Raw genomic sequence first — 13,856 nt, 5'->3', positions numbered from 1 at the left:
ATTAACCTTATTGAAAACTGAGGGAAAGTAGCTTGGGCATACCTCTGTTGCCTTTAACCTGAATGCCAATCTTATCTCAGCATTCTCACTTCTTTCCTGGTTCTTTTTTTTTTCCTCCTTATCTATGACTGAAGAACCTTTTGCCATTTGTGTTAATTTCCTTTGCAAAGTCTAAAACAGCTTGACTTGGGGGGATTCTCAATAACCTCTAAGACAGCTTGCTTTTCAGATCTGCCCCTTTCTTTTATTCCTCATAGACTTTGTCACTATAGTTAATATTCTTTTTAAGGCTTTTATACATCCAGTTAGATCTCAAATCCTCCCTGCTAGCTTTCCCCTTTGCTTGTGATATAAATTGCAGGTAGTTTTATCACCTTTCACTACAGAAATAAAGTTAGTTTTAGGGTAAGATTACATGTTAAAATTAGCAAGTGTTAGTTCTAAGGAATGTTTGTCAGCTACGTATCAGGTCAGATCTGGCCAGGTCTGCTACCATTATGACAGTAGACAGTACTACCTTCAGCTGTCAACACCAAGAACTGGGTGGTGAAATACAGCCTAACAACCTCTATGGTGCCAGTGGTCAGACAGAGGAGCAACCTGGGGGGGGGAGGGTGGTACTAGTCCTTACCCCTGGTGGAGGAAATGCTACCAAAAGGTGGATGCCATGGTAGGGTGGACTAGGCTCTCCAGCCTTGGCGGGCACCAGTCTAGGAGTGAAGCCCCAAAAGGCAGAGGAACTGAAAATCTTCTTACCAGGAGCTCCTGCAGCCAAGCTCCAAATGTACTGATTTCTGCCTTTCCTTTGGGATCAGCCACTTAGGCTGAGAAGGGAACAGTGATATATGGGCAACTCAAGCATTTCCATATCAACTGCCAAGCCATTGCAATCAAAACTAAATGAAGAGGACACTCCATCTTTGCTACTTGCATGGGCATAACATGAAAGGGGGCAGTCACAGGTTATAAGCTTAACTCATGGGGTACAGTGTCACAGGTCATCTTTGCCAGTGGGAGGAACCAATTGTGTTCCACTGCTCAGCTACCACCTGCCTTAAGCTGGTCATCCCCCAGCCAGTAAGGTGCTGACTTGCCATGGTCTACACGCCTCATTTTGTGCATGGGGTTAGACCAAAAGGAAAAAAACAAATGGCAGATCAAGTACTAGGAAATAAGAAAAGAAACCTTAAAACCTTTTGGCTGGGAAGATGGAATGTCAGGACCATGTGTCCTGAAATGAATGGCAATTTATAGATGAGGGACAACGTGCAGAAAACCACATCAATTGATTGCAAGCTGCAAAAACTTAGCATTGACATTGCAGCCTTGCAGGAGACAAGATTGGTTAACTCAGGCTCCTTCTGTGAGTCCAATTACACCTTTTTCTGGGAAGGCAAGAGTGCAGAAGATACTTGCCTACATTTGCAGTTTGCAAAAGGTTGGTCAAAACCATCAAGTTCCCCACTGGAGCATCAGGTTGCATCATCTTACTTTGACTACAGTCAACTGATGGTTTTGTTAACATCATTAGTGTCTATGCACCAACTTTACAGACAAGTTCAGATGATAAAGATAACTTCTGTGATGCTGCACCATGTTATTGAGCACTTACCATCAAACAAGAATCTCTCCTAGGGGACTTCAATACTCAACTTTTGGCCAACCTGCCTGGGATATCAAGGCATCAGAAAAATATATGAAAATGGCCAATGTCTTCTCGAACTCTGCACCTTAAACCACCTGTTTATCACTAACACCTACTTTGCAAGCAAAGAGATTCAAAAAGTATCATGGAGATACCCATGACCTGGATACAGCCACAGAAGTATTTGGGAAAAATAAATTGTCAAATAAAGACTGGTTTGAGGCACACTTGGTAAAGATGCTACCACTTGTTGAAGCCAAGAACATAGCCTACCCTGAAACACAACCAGAATCCAACAGAAAGTTCCAAAGCTAGACTGAAACATGCCAAGGCAATGGTACAGAAAACAGGCAGATTCTTAACAAACCAATACTCGACTGACCTGTCAAGAGATACAGTTTGCTTCAGACACAGGAAACCTGCAAGTTATGTATGATGGCCTGAAAAAAACTCTTGGCCCAACTATCACTAAAGTTACCCCCCTTGAGTCTTGAGGTGGCCAAAAATCACTGACAAGAACAAACAGATGTCACACTGGGTCAAACATTACTTAGAACTTTACTCCCATGAAACAGACAACTCAGAAGAGGCACTGGATCAATTTCCAACTCTAAGTGTACTGGTACAGCTAGACAAAAAACCTACAGATGAAGAACTTAGCAAAGCCATACACTTTGTAGCCAGCAGAAAAGCACCAGGGAAGGATGGCATCCCAGCTGAGGTTCTCAAATATGGGAAGACTAGCAAGCTATCACATTTTCTTCAACTCATAGTGTGCTTCTGGAAGGAAGGTCAAGTACCCCAGGACATGTGTGATGCTAACATCATTGCTGTTTACAAAAGCAAGGGAGACAAGGATGACTGCAACAACTACAGGGGCATCTCTCTCCTCAGCATCACAGGCAGGGCTTTTGCCAGAGTCATCTGGAAATGCTTGCAACAACTTGCTAACCACATCTACCTAGAATCACAGTGTGGATTCTGAGCAGGGAGATCAACAATGGACAAGAATGGAATGATCTTGGAGGTCAGGAGCAGCGGGGAGAAGAGGGACTCAGGCGCACGTGTGTCCTTCCCACACGTGTGCCTCCTTTCTGGACCCGGAGCGGAGGAGAGTGCAGCAGTAGAAGCGGCGGCGGCGAGCGGAGCAGCTGAGGGGCCAGCAGCAGCTGATCCCCCTAAGGTAAGTGGGGCTGAGGGACTGAGGGGCCGGCGCAGCTGAGCCGGATCCGGAGGGGAAGCCCCCCGGGTCCCTCTTAGCTGAGCCGGTAGGGAGCCGCGCTCCCGAGCCGCGCGAACAGAGCGCGCAAACAGGCGCGGTCTGTAAGAGCGCGCCGGCGTTTGCGGCGGCGTTCACGCCGGCGGGCGAGCAGGCGGGGCCCAGAGGCTGACCCCTGCTCTGCTAGTAAGGGCAGCAACTCCTGCGATGGTGTCGACACGGAGTTCTGCCAGGGCCCCTGCCCGGGGGGCGCGGCCTTCCCGGGGCTTGTCCGAGGCCTCCACCCAGACAGAGCCCTCGGGGGGGCTGCCGTCCTCCAACCCCCTGGCCTGCGGGAACTGCCTGGCAAGGTCTGGGGGGGCAGGGACTGGGGACTCCTGCACCTGTCCTGTAGGTATCCGCCTTAGGACCCTGGAGGAGCGGGTGCAGGAGCTCCTGGAGGAGGTTAGCAGGCTGAGGGGAATCCGTGAGGCAGAGGAGGAAATTGATAGGTATTTTCTTTCTCTGCAGGGTGATACAACAGAGGAGAGGGCAGACCAGGATGAGCCCTCCACCGCTGAGTGGCAGACAGTCTCCCGCGCCAGAGCTATTAACCATGTTGCGGCACCAGTTCCTCCTGTCCATCTGGAGAACAGATATGAGGTCCTGGCAGCCCTGGAGGAGGAGGGAGCAGTGGAAGATTCCAGGGAGGAGACTTTGTGCACACAATGTCCTGTGCGGGCGGCGGGAGTCAAGAGGCCTAAGAGGAGGAAGCGTCGTGTCATCGTGATTGGTGACTCCATCCTGAGAGGTACGGAGGGCCCCATCTGTCGCCAGGATCCCTCAGCACGTGAGGTATACTGCCTGCCCGGAGCGAAGATTCAGGATGTGAAGGGGATGCTCCAGTCCATCATCCAGCCCTCCGATTATTACCCCATGGTCCTTGTCCATGTGGGTACTAACGATGCGGCCAGGAGAGCCCCTGATCGCCTGATGGAGGACTACCATGCTCTGGGAGGCGTGCTGAGGGAGATGGGCGCACAGGCGGTCTTCTCTTCCATCCTGCCAGTGAGCCGACGCGGCAGACGTCACGAGATGTGCATTGCGGAGACCAACTGGAGGCTACAGGAATGGTGCTTCGAGGCGGGCTTTGGCTTCCTCAGCCATGACCGGCACATCGTGATGAGAGACATGCTGGGATGGGATGGGCTCCACCTTTCCCCTAAAGGTAAGCGTGTGTTCTCTTCCAGGTTGGTGAACCTCCTTCGGCGGGCTTTAAACTAGGCTCGTCGGGGGAGGGGGAAGATGAGGGCGGAGGAGACGATGAGATACCAGGCCCAGCAACAGCCAGCGAGCCCAGACCAATGGTCAAAACGGAGAAACAGGTAAGCGTTGGGGGACGGGGCATTGCTGAGACTAGGGGGTCAGTGGGCACAACCGCTGAAGGCCTCAAATGCCTCTACACGAATGCTCGAAGTATGGGGAAGAAGCAGGAGGAACTCGCCCTCCTCCTAGCTGTCACCAGCCCTGACATAGTAGGGATCACAGAAACGTGGTGGGACTCATCGCATGACTGGGCGGTGAGTGTCAAGGGCTATAGGCTATACAGGAAGGACAGGATAGGAAGGAAAGGTGGAGGAGTAGCACTCTACATCAAGGAGGAATATACTTCCTCGTTAATTAGCATGGGGGTAGAGGGGGGGCACTCTGAGGTGCTCTGGGTTAGAGTAAAAGGCAGTCCAGGGGAGAGAGACTTAACGGTGGGAGTCTACTATAGACCTCCCAACCAGGGAGAAGAGCTCGACCTGGAATTCTTAGGTCAGCTTACAGAGGCAGTGAGGGCTAAGGATGTGGTCATCATGGGGGACCTGAACTTCCCAGACATCTGCTGGGAGGAGCAGTCAGCCAAGTCTGATCGCTCACGTCGGTTCTTAGCCAGACTACAGGACCTCCATCTAACCCAGGAGGTGCACAGTCCCACCAGGGGAGACGCCTTGTTGGACCTAGTGCTGGCCACGGGTGATGACCTGGTGAGGGGGCTGCGGGTGATGGGCCACCTGGGAGACAGTGATCATCGCTTGCTGGAATTCACCATCCAGCGTAAGGTGGCAAAGGGCTGCAGCAAGGCAACAGCCCTAGACTTTAGGAGGGCTGACTTCAACAAGCTAAGGAGGGTAGTTGGGGAAGCGCTGAGGACCCAGAGGGGAAGGGAATCAGATGTCGAAGGTGAGTGGTTGCTCCTTAAGGAGACGATCCTCCATGCCCAAAGGGAGGTAATCCCAACAAGGGTCAAAGGGAGCAGGAGGGCACATAAACCCCCATGGCTCACTAAGAGCATCCGGGAATGTCTCCTTGCTAAAAGGGAGGCATATACCCAATGGAGAGATGGGGTCATCGCCAAGAAGGACTATGTTATAGTCGCCCGAGGATGTAGGGGGGCAGTCAGGAGGGCCAAGGCAGAGTTGGAGATAGGACTAGCTTCCCGGATTAAGGACAATAAGAAGTCCTTCTTCAAATACATAGGGGGTAAAAAGAGGGTCCCGGGTAATGTGGGGCCCCTGCAGGACACGATGGGCAACTTAGTCATCACGCCAGATGACAAAGCTAACATATTTAACGATTTCTTTGCCTCTGTCTTCCTAAGTAGGGACCAGTTCAGCCACCTCCCTGCTGGGCCCCCCTCGGGCCCCGGGAGAGACACGCCTGGGCCAAGGGTTAGCGAGGAGTTAGGGTACTTCTGGAGAAGCTGGACGTGTTCAAGTCCGCTGGTCCGGACGATCTTCACCCTAGGGTTCTACAGGAACTGGCTGAGGTCATTGCAGGACCCCTGGCACGGCTCTATGAGCACTCGTGGTGCTCTGGCGAGGTGCCGGAGGACTGGAAGAGGGCCAATGTGGTCCCTATCTTCAAAAAGGGAAAAAAAGAGGACCCGGGAAATTACAGGCCAGTTAGTCTGACCTCAATCCCGGGTAAGCTCTTTGAAAAAATTATCCTGGCACACATCCAGGAGGGCCTTGCGGGGGAATGCATGCTCAGGGGCAACCAACATGGGTTTATCAGTGGCAGGTCTTGTCAGACCAACCTGGTGGCCTTTTACGATCAGGTCACCAAATCATTAGATGCAGGGGTTGCTGTGGATGTAGTCTTTTTGGACTTCCGGAAGGCTTTCGACACTGTCTCTCACCCTGTCCTCATCAAAAAGCTGGGAGACTGTGGTGTCGATGCCCACACGGTCAAATGGGTCGCCAACTGGTTGGAGGGCCGCACCCAGAGGGTGGTAGTGGATGGGTTCTTCTCGACCTGGAAGGATGTGGGCAGTGGGGTTCCGCAGGGCTCGGTCCTCGGGCCTGCACTGTTCAACATCTTCATCAGTGACTTGGATGAGGGGGTAGAAAGCACCCTGTTCAAGTTTGCTGATGACACTAAGATGTGGGGGGATGTGGGTGCACTAGAAGGGTGCAATAGGCTACAAGCTGACCTTGACAGGTTGCAACGGTGGGCGGATGAGAATAAGATGGGGTTTAACACTGATAAGTGCAAGGTGTTGCACATGGGGAGGAAGAACCGGCACCACACTTACAGGTTGGGGAACTCTCCTCTTGCCAGCACGGAGACGGAAAAGGATCTTGGAGTCGTCATTGACTCCACGATGAACATGGGCCGGCAGTGTGGGGAGGCAGTCAAGAAGGCCAATCGTACCCTGTCATGCATCCACAGATGCATCTCGAGCAGGTCCAGGGAGGTGATCCTCCCCCTCTATGCGGCACTGGTCAGGCCGCAGCTGGAGTACTGCGTCCAGTTCTGGGCGCCACACTTCAAGAGGGACGTGGACAATATGGAAAGAGTTCAGAGGAGGGCCACTCGTATGATCAGGGGTCAGCAGGGCAGGCCTTATGAGGAGAGGCTACGGGACCTGAACCTGTTTAGCCTCCACAAGAGAAGGCTAAGGGGGGACCTTGTGGCCTGCTACAAACTGGTCAGGGGGGATCAGCAGGTATTGGGGGAGTCCCTGTTCCCCCGTGCGCTGCCAGGAGTGACCAGGAATAACGGTCACAAACTGGTGGAGGGTAAGTTTAGAATAGATATTAGGAGGCGCTACTTCACAGTCAGGGTGGCTAGGGCCTGGAACCAGCTTCCAGGGGAAGTGGTGCAGGCTCCTAGCCTGGGGATTTTTAAAAGGAAGTTAGATGAGCACCTTGCCGGGGTCATCTGACCCCGGTGCTCTTTCCTGCTAAGGCAGGGGGTCGGACTAGATGATCTACCTAGGTCCCTTCCGACTCTAGCTACTATGAAACTATGAAACTATAAGATATTCTGCTTACGCCAACTGCAAGAAAAATTCAGAGAACAAAATAAGCCACCATACATAGCATTTGTTGATCCAACAAAAGTCTTTGACACTGCTAGCAGAGCAGGTTTGTTCAAGGTCCTGGTAAAAATTGGATGCCTCCCAACATTACTCAGCATTATATGTTTCTTCCATGAATCCATGCAGGCCATAGTTCAATTTGATAAATCAACTTCTGACAGGTTTGAGATGAGTGGAGGGAAGCAGACTTGTGTTCTGGTGCACATACTCTTTGAGATCTCCTTTTCTATGCTGCTGCACTATGCTTTTAATGGCTTTGAGGAAGACATATACCTTCACACAAGATCAGATGGCAAACTCTACAATCTATCATGGCTAAAGGCCAAGACAAAATTAAAGCACATACTTACTAGAGAGCTCCTTTCTGCTCACAATGCTGCACTCACTGCCCATGAAGAAGGCCAACTACAAATACTCATGCACTGCCTCTCCCCTGCTTGCAGGATGTTTACCCTGACCATCTGCATCAAGAAGACTGTGGTGGTAGGACAGGCTGTTCACCAGTCACCATCTATCAGCCTTAACAACATACCTCTTGAGGCAGTGAACAAGTTCTGCTACATTGGATCCACAGTGAGTGACAAAATATCACTGGATGAAGAGCTAAATGCACATTGGAAAAGCAGCTACCACTTTCAGTAAGATCTCCAAATGAGTCTGGAACAATACAGAACTCACAATCGAAACTAAGCTGCTTGTGTGGAAAGCCTGCATCCTCACTGTTCTTATGTATAGCAGTGAGACATGGTCAACATATGCATATCAAGAAAAGAAGCTGAACAGCTTCTACCTACACTGTTTACAGTGCATCCTTAACATCAAGTGGCAAGACAGAATTACCAACACAGAGGTCATCACCAAAGCCAACCTACCAACCATCACTACACTACTCAAACAGCAGCTCTACACTGGCTTGGCCATCTTCACAGGATGGAAGATGAGCACATCCTGGAGGACATCCTGTATGGATGAACTTCAGGTAGGAAGAAAAGAGTAGGGTGCCCTAAATTGTACTTCAAAGAAGTCTTCAAGCAGGATAGGAAGGCTTTTGGAACTGACCCAAACATTTGGGAGCCCTTAGCAGGAGACAGGATAAAGTGGTGCCCCTTCAATATCATAGAGCACATCATCATTTTGAGAAATGGTCACTCAAATTACAACAGAAAAATGAACAAAGGATGCTGGTGGATGTTTGCCCTGACCAAAGGATGCTGATGGTCAGCTTGTCGGTACAGTAGCCCCGTATGCCATGTACACCTGTGGCCACTGTAGCTGGACCTGCAAATCTAACATCAGTCTTTATAGCCACAAGAGTAAATGCACCACCAGTCAGTAGAATAGCCACAATATCCACCACCACTCGCTGATAAACAGATGTCATAGTCTCTTAAGTGTTATTAGAGCTAGTGATCAGTCACACATCTGTGTTAATACCCTTTCTAATGTATGCTTCTCAGACCTACCACTAGGGTGCTGACAAGTAGGGACATGGATAGGGGCTGGCAGCCTTACCTGGGGTCCTGAGGGCCTCCCAGGGCTTCAGCAGCAATGATCCAGGCACGCAGAGCCTGGCCGGCAGTGCAACCAGAGTGTGGCTGGCCAGGCTCCAGTTTTGGAAGGCACATGGTGTAGCCAAATCCTAGTACACTGGTGACAACTGCCCTGTTTTTTGGTGCATTTTTTTAGATACCAGGAATTCCCAGCATCTAATTTTGGCTCCACATTGCAAACATGCAGCACAGAGAACCTGTTGATAAGCACCGTGTATATTTGCAGCACCTCAAAAGACTTTAAGGCTGCAAAGGGCACATTCCCACTGATCTGGACATGACCCCAGAATTTAACTAAACTCAGCTCGGTAGTATAGCTCAAAGATAAGTCTCACCTGAAGTGGCATAACTTTAAAATACCTGAAGGACACTTAACACTTCTAATGAGTCTTAATGTGTGATCATTCAAGTTTTAAGTGCTCTTACCATGATCTAATTGTAATCTGTAATCTCACCTTTAGTACTAAATAATAGTGAAATGCTCTAATATTTAACAAATCCAACCTTTGCCCAGATCTCAGCTCAGAGTACCTGTCTGATGAAAGGGTATAGGATGAAAGTATTACTCTGAGGTGAAATACTAATTGTTGATTGCTAATTGAGAATTAGCAAGACAAAATATTGCTACTTTAATTTTTAAATGGAACTCAGTTAAGTATTGTGATTTCAAGTGAGGACAAAGCCACTTAGGTCTTCGATGGGTTATTCTATATTTTGTATGTTGAGTAATAAACAAAGAATCACAGGAATTAGGTATAAAATATGAGAGCTGATAATGCCAGTCTACTTATCACTGGTTACACCTCATCTAAAGTAGTATGTGAAGTTCTGGGCTCTGCATTTTATAAAAAGGATGCGGACCAATTAGAGAAGTTCCAAAGATGTGCAATAAAAATGATAAAGGGTTTTCAAGCCAATCCATAAAGGAGGTTGAAATACATATTTAGCTTGCAGAAAAAGCAACAAAGGTGACAACACAATAATAGACTTTGATATCTGAACAGGGTGCCATGAAAAAGAGAGGGCCTTGCTCAGCAGTAGGAGAATGAAACAGAGCTACATTACTTGCTTAGCTATGAAACAGAATTAAAGAGCTGGAATAAGTTTATGGAGGGGATAGAATGTAATCATGTTTTCAGTTCCTAAGTTGCAGCACAGGTTGGAGGGTGTCTTATCATTCTATATTTCTGGGTGTTGACCCTATGAGGCCAGAAAAAATGTTTTATGCTTCTGGTAATATGGGTGCCAGGGGTTCCCTCCTTTCCCCACCCCCTCCCCCCCCACTCCTCCTCACCCAACTGCTTCCCCAGAAATATTGAATGTTGAGCAAAGCCAAGCCTAGGGGTCTGCTGCTGCTTGGGACAAGAGAGTTTTTCTCCTCTACTCAGGGTCAGACTGATCACCACATTTGGGTATAAATTTTATCCCCTGGTCAGATCTGTATTATCTCCTGTCCTTGGAGTGGCAGGCTATTGACAGTGCCCTTGTCCCCCTGCTTTACCAGTGGAAAAGTTAAGAGTGTATTTTGATGTTTCAGGCATTGTGCCTGGTAGCTGTGTGTTGTTACTTAATGTTAAGAATAAATTGAGAAACACCTGTCTAGGATGGCTTTGATAACAGAGAATATACCTTAAGCAGGGGGCTGGACTAGACGCCCTCCTGAAGTCCCTTCCAGTCATACTTCCCTATGGTTCTATGAATATAAGCAGATTTTGTATGGGACATCCTAATAGCTGCTGCAGTATTTCTATAGCATCAGCAATGTAGGAATTCCCTACTACATTTCCTTTAGTCAGGCCAGTGAATTTCTAGTGGTATTTATTCCCCAGATGCCTGCAAATGACATTTCATCTCAGTGTGTCTTGGGGAAAAAGGTAATCTCCCTCATGTTGTAGCAAAACCCCCCAGTTTTTCTTTTTTAATATAGATATGCATTCCCTTCCCTTCCCCAATTATTTCTGGCTTTTCTTTCTCTCCCTCTCTATTCCTTATAGACAAGCATAAGCAAGGATAAGCTTTAACATTTTTCTTTTGGTAGCAAGTTTTTGATTTTGGATATCCACTGTTTTATATTGTATTATTATTAGGTTTGTATTGATTCTTACTGTTGTCTATTGTATTATTATAATTTTCGTATTGATTTTTACTGTTTTATATCATATAGATATTGTATGGTTTAGGCCTGTGTTTGTAAGTGAACCAAAGTCATGTCAAGTTTCCATTTTGTATGTCAAGTCTCCATCATGCGTCCTCTGCCTGGGCATCCCCTGTGTTGCAACTGTATGAGTCATGTACCTCTCCCATGTAAATTGGTTCCCGGATGAATGAGAGTGATTGGGAGTGATTGAAATATGATGGTAGCAGGCCTCTACTGAATGGCCTGTAATGACCAGGCCATCACTTCGCATTGATTCATCCAGGAACCACGGACCTCACCCAGGAACAGAGACAAGAACATTTGAAAGACAAAAGACCCCTCAGAACCAGCAACTCTACCATTATACCCCACCATTACAGACACCCAAAACTGCACATCTCTTCATGGACCGCACATGCTCAGTACGCCAGGGCTGACCCTTGCCTGGGCATGCCTCCTGTCACTGCAGTCACACAAGGTCTGCCCCTATAAAAAGGGGCAGTGAAGACAGACCCAGTGGGACGCCCTCTCCATCTGGACCAGCACCATGCCACACCACCTATCCACCCAGAGGCCCTGCCAGCAACCTCCCTCTGGACAACGCCTACTAGACAAGGACCCCTTTCCTGGATAGGTAGCTATCTCCCCCAACTCCCTCTTCAACTAAGGACTTGGACTCTGCTTCTCTTCCCTACCTGGACTCCAGCCCTTCCACTGAGTCTCTTTCTCCTGCTGCCATTGTGAGTGCTTGTGTGTGTGTGTGTGAACCAATAACTTCATGGGGCTGTGTAGGGTGTTGTCTGCATAATAAAACTGTTATTTGGACCCCTAAGTTGGGCTTGGCTTTACTATGGTTTGGCCCTGCTCCAATCTCTGCTCTTCTAACTTCTGTCTCATTTCTCCCTCTCCTGCTTCTGGCTCACTGCTACCTCCAACACCTGTCCTGAGCTCCTTTCTGCCTCCAACCCCCCTGTTTCTTTGCCACTGTCTTATCCCCACTGCCTTTTCCTTTTCCCCTGAGCAACCAGGTCTCTGCCTCAGTTTCTTTCCTGGCTCTCTCCTCCTTGCCACCACTTATCTGTCCTTTCCCCCACCCCCGCAATATCTCAGCTGTTTGCCTCAGTTTTCAGCCCCAATCTACCTTAAGTAAACCCAAGCCTCAGGTCCTCAGCCAGCTTCTCTATAGTCCACTGGTTCTAATCCTGGTTCTGGCAACTTTCACTCCCTACACTTTAACTCTCACCTGAACCTTCTCACAAGTATCCCAGGTGCTCCAAACACACACATACACACTGTACCATCCAAATTAGGAACTTACCTGTGTGTATGTGTAGGTGGGTTGCATGTGTGTGAACTGGTGAGTGTGTGTGTATATCTATATATGGCATTGTGTGAATGATATACAAATTAGTGATCTGTGTCTAACTTTTGGGGTGTATAGTGTATGTGCTTGAATTGGTGATAGGTATGCATGTGCCTAGGCTGGTTTGGATGTGTATATGCCTGAGCTGGTAGTGTGTGTGTATGCACCTAATTGATTTGTGTGTTTGTATATGTGCAATTGTGTCACACCCTCCCGTATAATGGTGCGATATTGAGATCCTGAGAGTTGATCTGACCCCACAGGGCTACAATATGATCAAATAGGCACAAGGAATACTTTGGCCAAATATTTCTATCAGGTTAACACCATCTCATTCCTTGAATAGTCCCCTGAAGTCATCAAGGCTCTTCGAAAGTGAGATGCTATCAGCATGAGTAATGGTATTAGAATCTTGTTTACCTCTGAACAAAAACCAATTTTTGATTTGATGTTTATTGCAGCAGCTTCTGCTTATTAAATGTGATGTCTGTCCCATTTAGGGCAGAGGAGAAAAAGCCATCTAAGGCCATGTCTGCACTGGGAAACTTAAAAACCAGACTCTCTTACTGCCATTAAAGCTAAAGGGAACCTTTCTGAGGACAATTTTTTTTGGGGGGGAGAACCTCTGTTACCACCGTTTTACTTAAAACTACTGAAAATAAAGTCCACAAACACAATAGTAAGAGGGGTCCAGATACCAAAATTGTGTCAGCATGACTACTGTTATTGGGATAGCACTGGTTCATCTGTTCAAGTTCATCAAGTACTATTTTTATCCAGCATGTAGTCAACTTGTGGAACTCATTGCCACAGGAGGCTGTAGAGGTGAATAGTATAGCCAAGTTCAAAAAAGGGACTTGATAAATTCATAGATGATATGGAGAATCTGACCAGTCTATGAGCAATTTTACTGAAAATCTTGGTTAGTTATGTCACACTCAGGGAGGCCAAAGGTCCCCAGTGGACCAGCCTGTATTCCACCCTAACCCCATGAGCCACTGGAGACCTAAGCTGGTGGCTCCAGCTCCTGTATCTGGTGCACTTCCCAGACACTCCTAAACCTGTCCATTCTGTCAACAGAGGGAGATTCTAGTGCACACTTGCCTTGAATGGACAAGGCTGCAGCCCCTTCATTGCCTCCTCAGGAAGCTCCTCCTGAGGCTGCACTTTTCCTAACATTTTTTCTTGTATACACTCCTGGGACCTCCTTGTCAACCTGCTCCTGCAAACTCACAGACTATTAGACCAAAAAGGGAGCTCTAGCCAAGGGAAACGTGGGCAATTCTGGGGTTGTTTTCGTGTTCTCCTACACCCATGTCTCTGTGCAGAGTTTCACTGGGCAGTATCCAATGGCTACTTGCACTTATTTGAGGTGCAGTGGGGGTGCCACCTAGTATGCTTTTCTTGCTATTCCCTCTTGGGTCATTCAGTATTGGCTTTCAACCCATACTCCCAGTACAGCAAGCTGGACCTTCCCTGGATTAGCTGGTGCATTATTTAGTTTAAAAAACATTCCCTGTGAGATTTGCAGATTGCAAATGCTGCTGTCTGCCATGCCCTCAGCATTGAAGGGCAAGTGTGGAAAGATCACTGT

The 13,856-nt window shown here is 48.2% G+C and overlaps 1 protein-coding gene across 1 annotated transcript; it reads left to right on the top strand.

Moving 5' to 3' along the window:
• The first annotated feature begins 2,645 nt into the window (after window positions 1-2,645).
• Window positions 2,646-5,427, top strand: LOC149858442 (uncharacterized). Its single transcript, XM_090061546.1, has 3 exons — window positions 2,646-2,828; window positions 3,375-3,654; window positions 3,913-5,427. The coding sequence occupies exons 1-3, from the start codon at window positions 2,646-2,648 to the stop codon at window positions 4,125-4,127; spliced, it is 678 nt and encodes a 225-aa protein (XP_089917672.1). The 3' UTR covers window positions 4,128-5,427.
• Window positions 5,428-13,856: the final 8,429 nt, after the last annotated feature.

This window comes from Crocodylus siamensis, chromosome 8 (assembly GCF_052110815.1).
Source record: "Crocodylus siamensis isolate JL-2025a chromosome 8, ASM5211081v1, whole genome shotgun sequence".
In the NCBI taxonomy this organism is placed as follows: Eukaryota; Metazoa; Chordata; order Crocodylia; family Crocodylidae; genus Crocodylus; species Crocodylus siamensis.
This window is presented reverse-complemented; position numbering and strand designations above follow the sequence as displayed.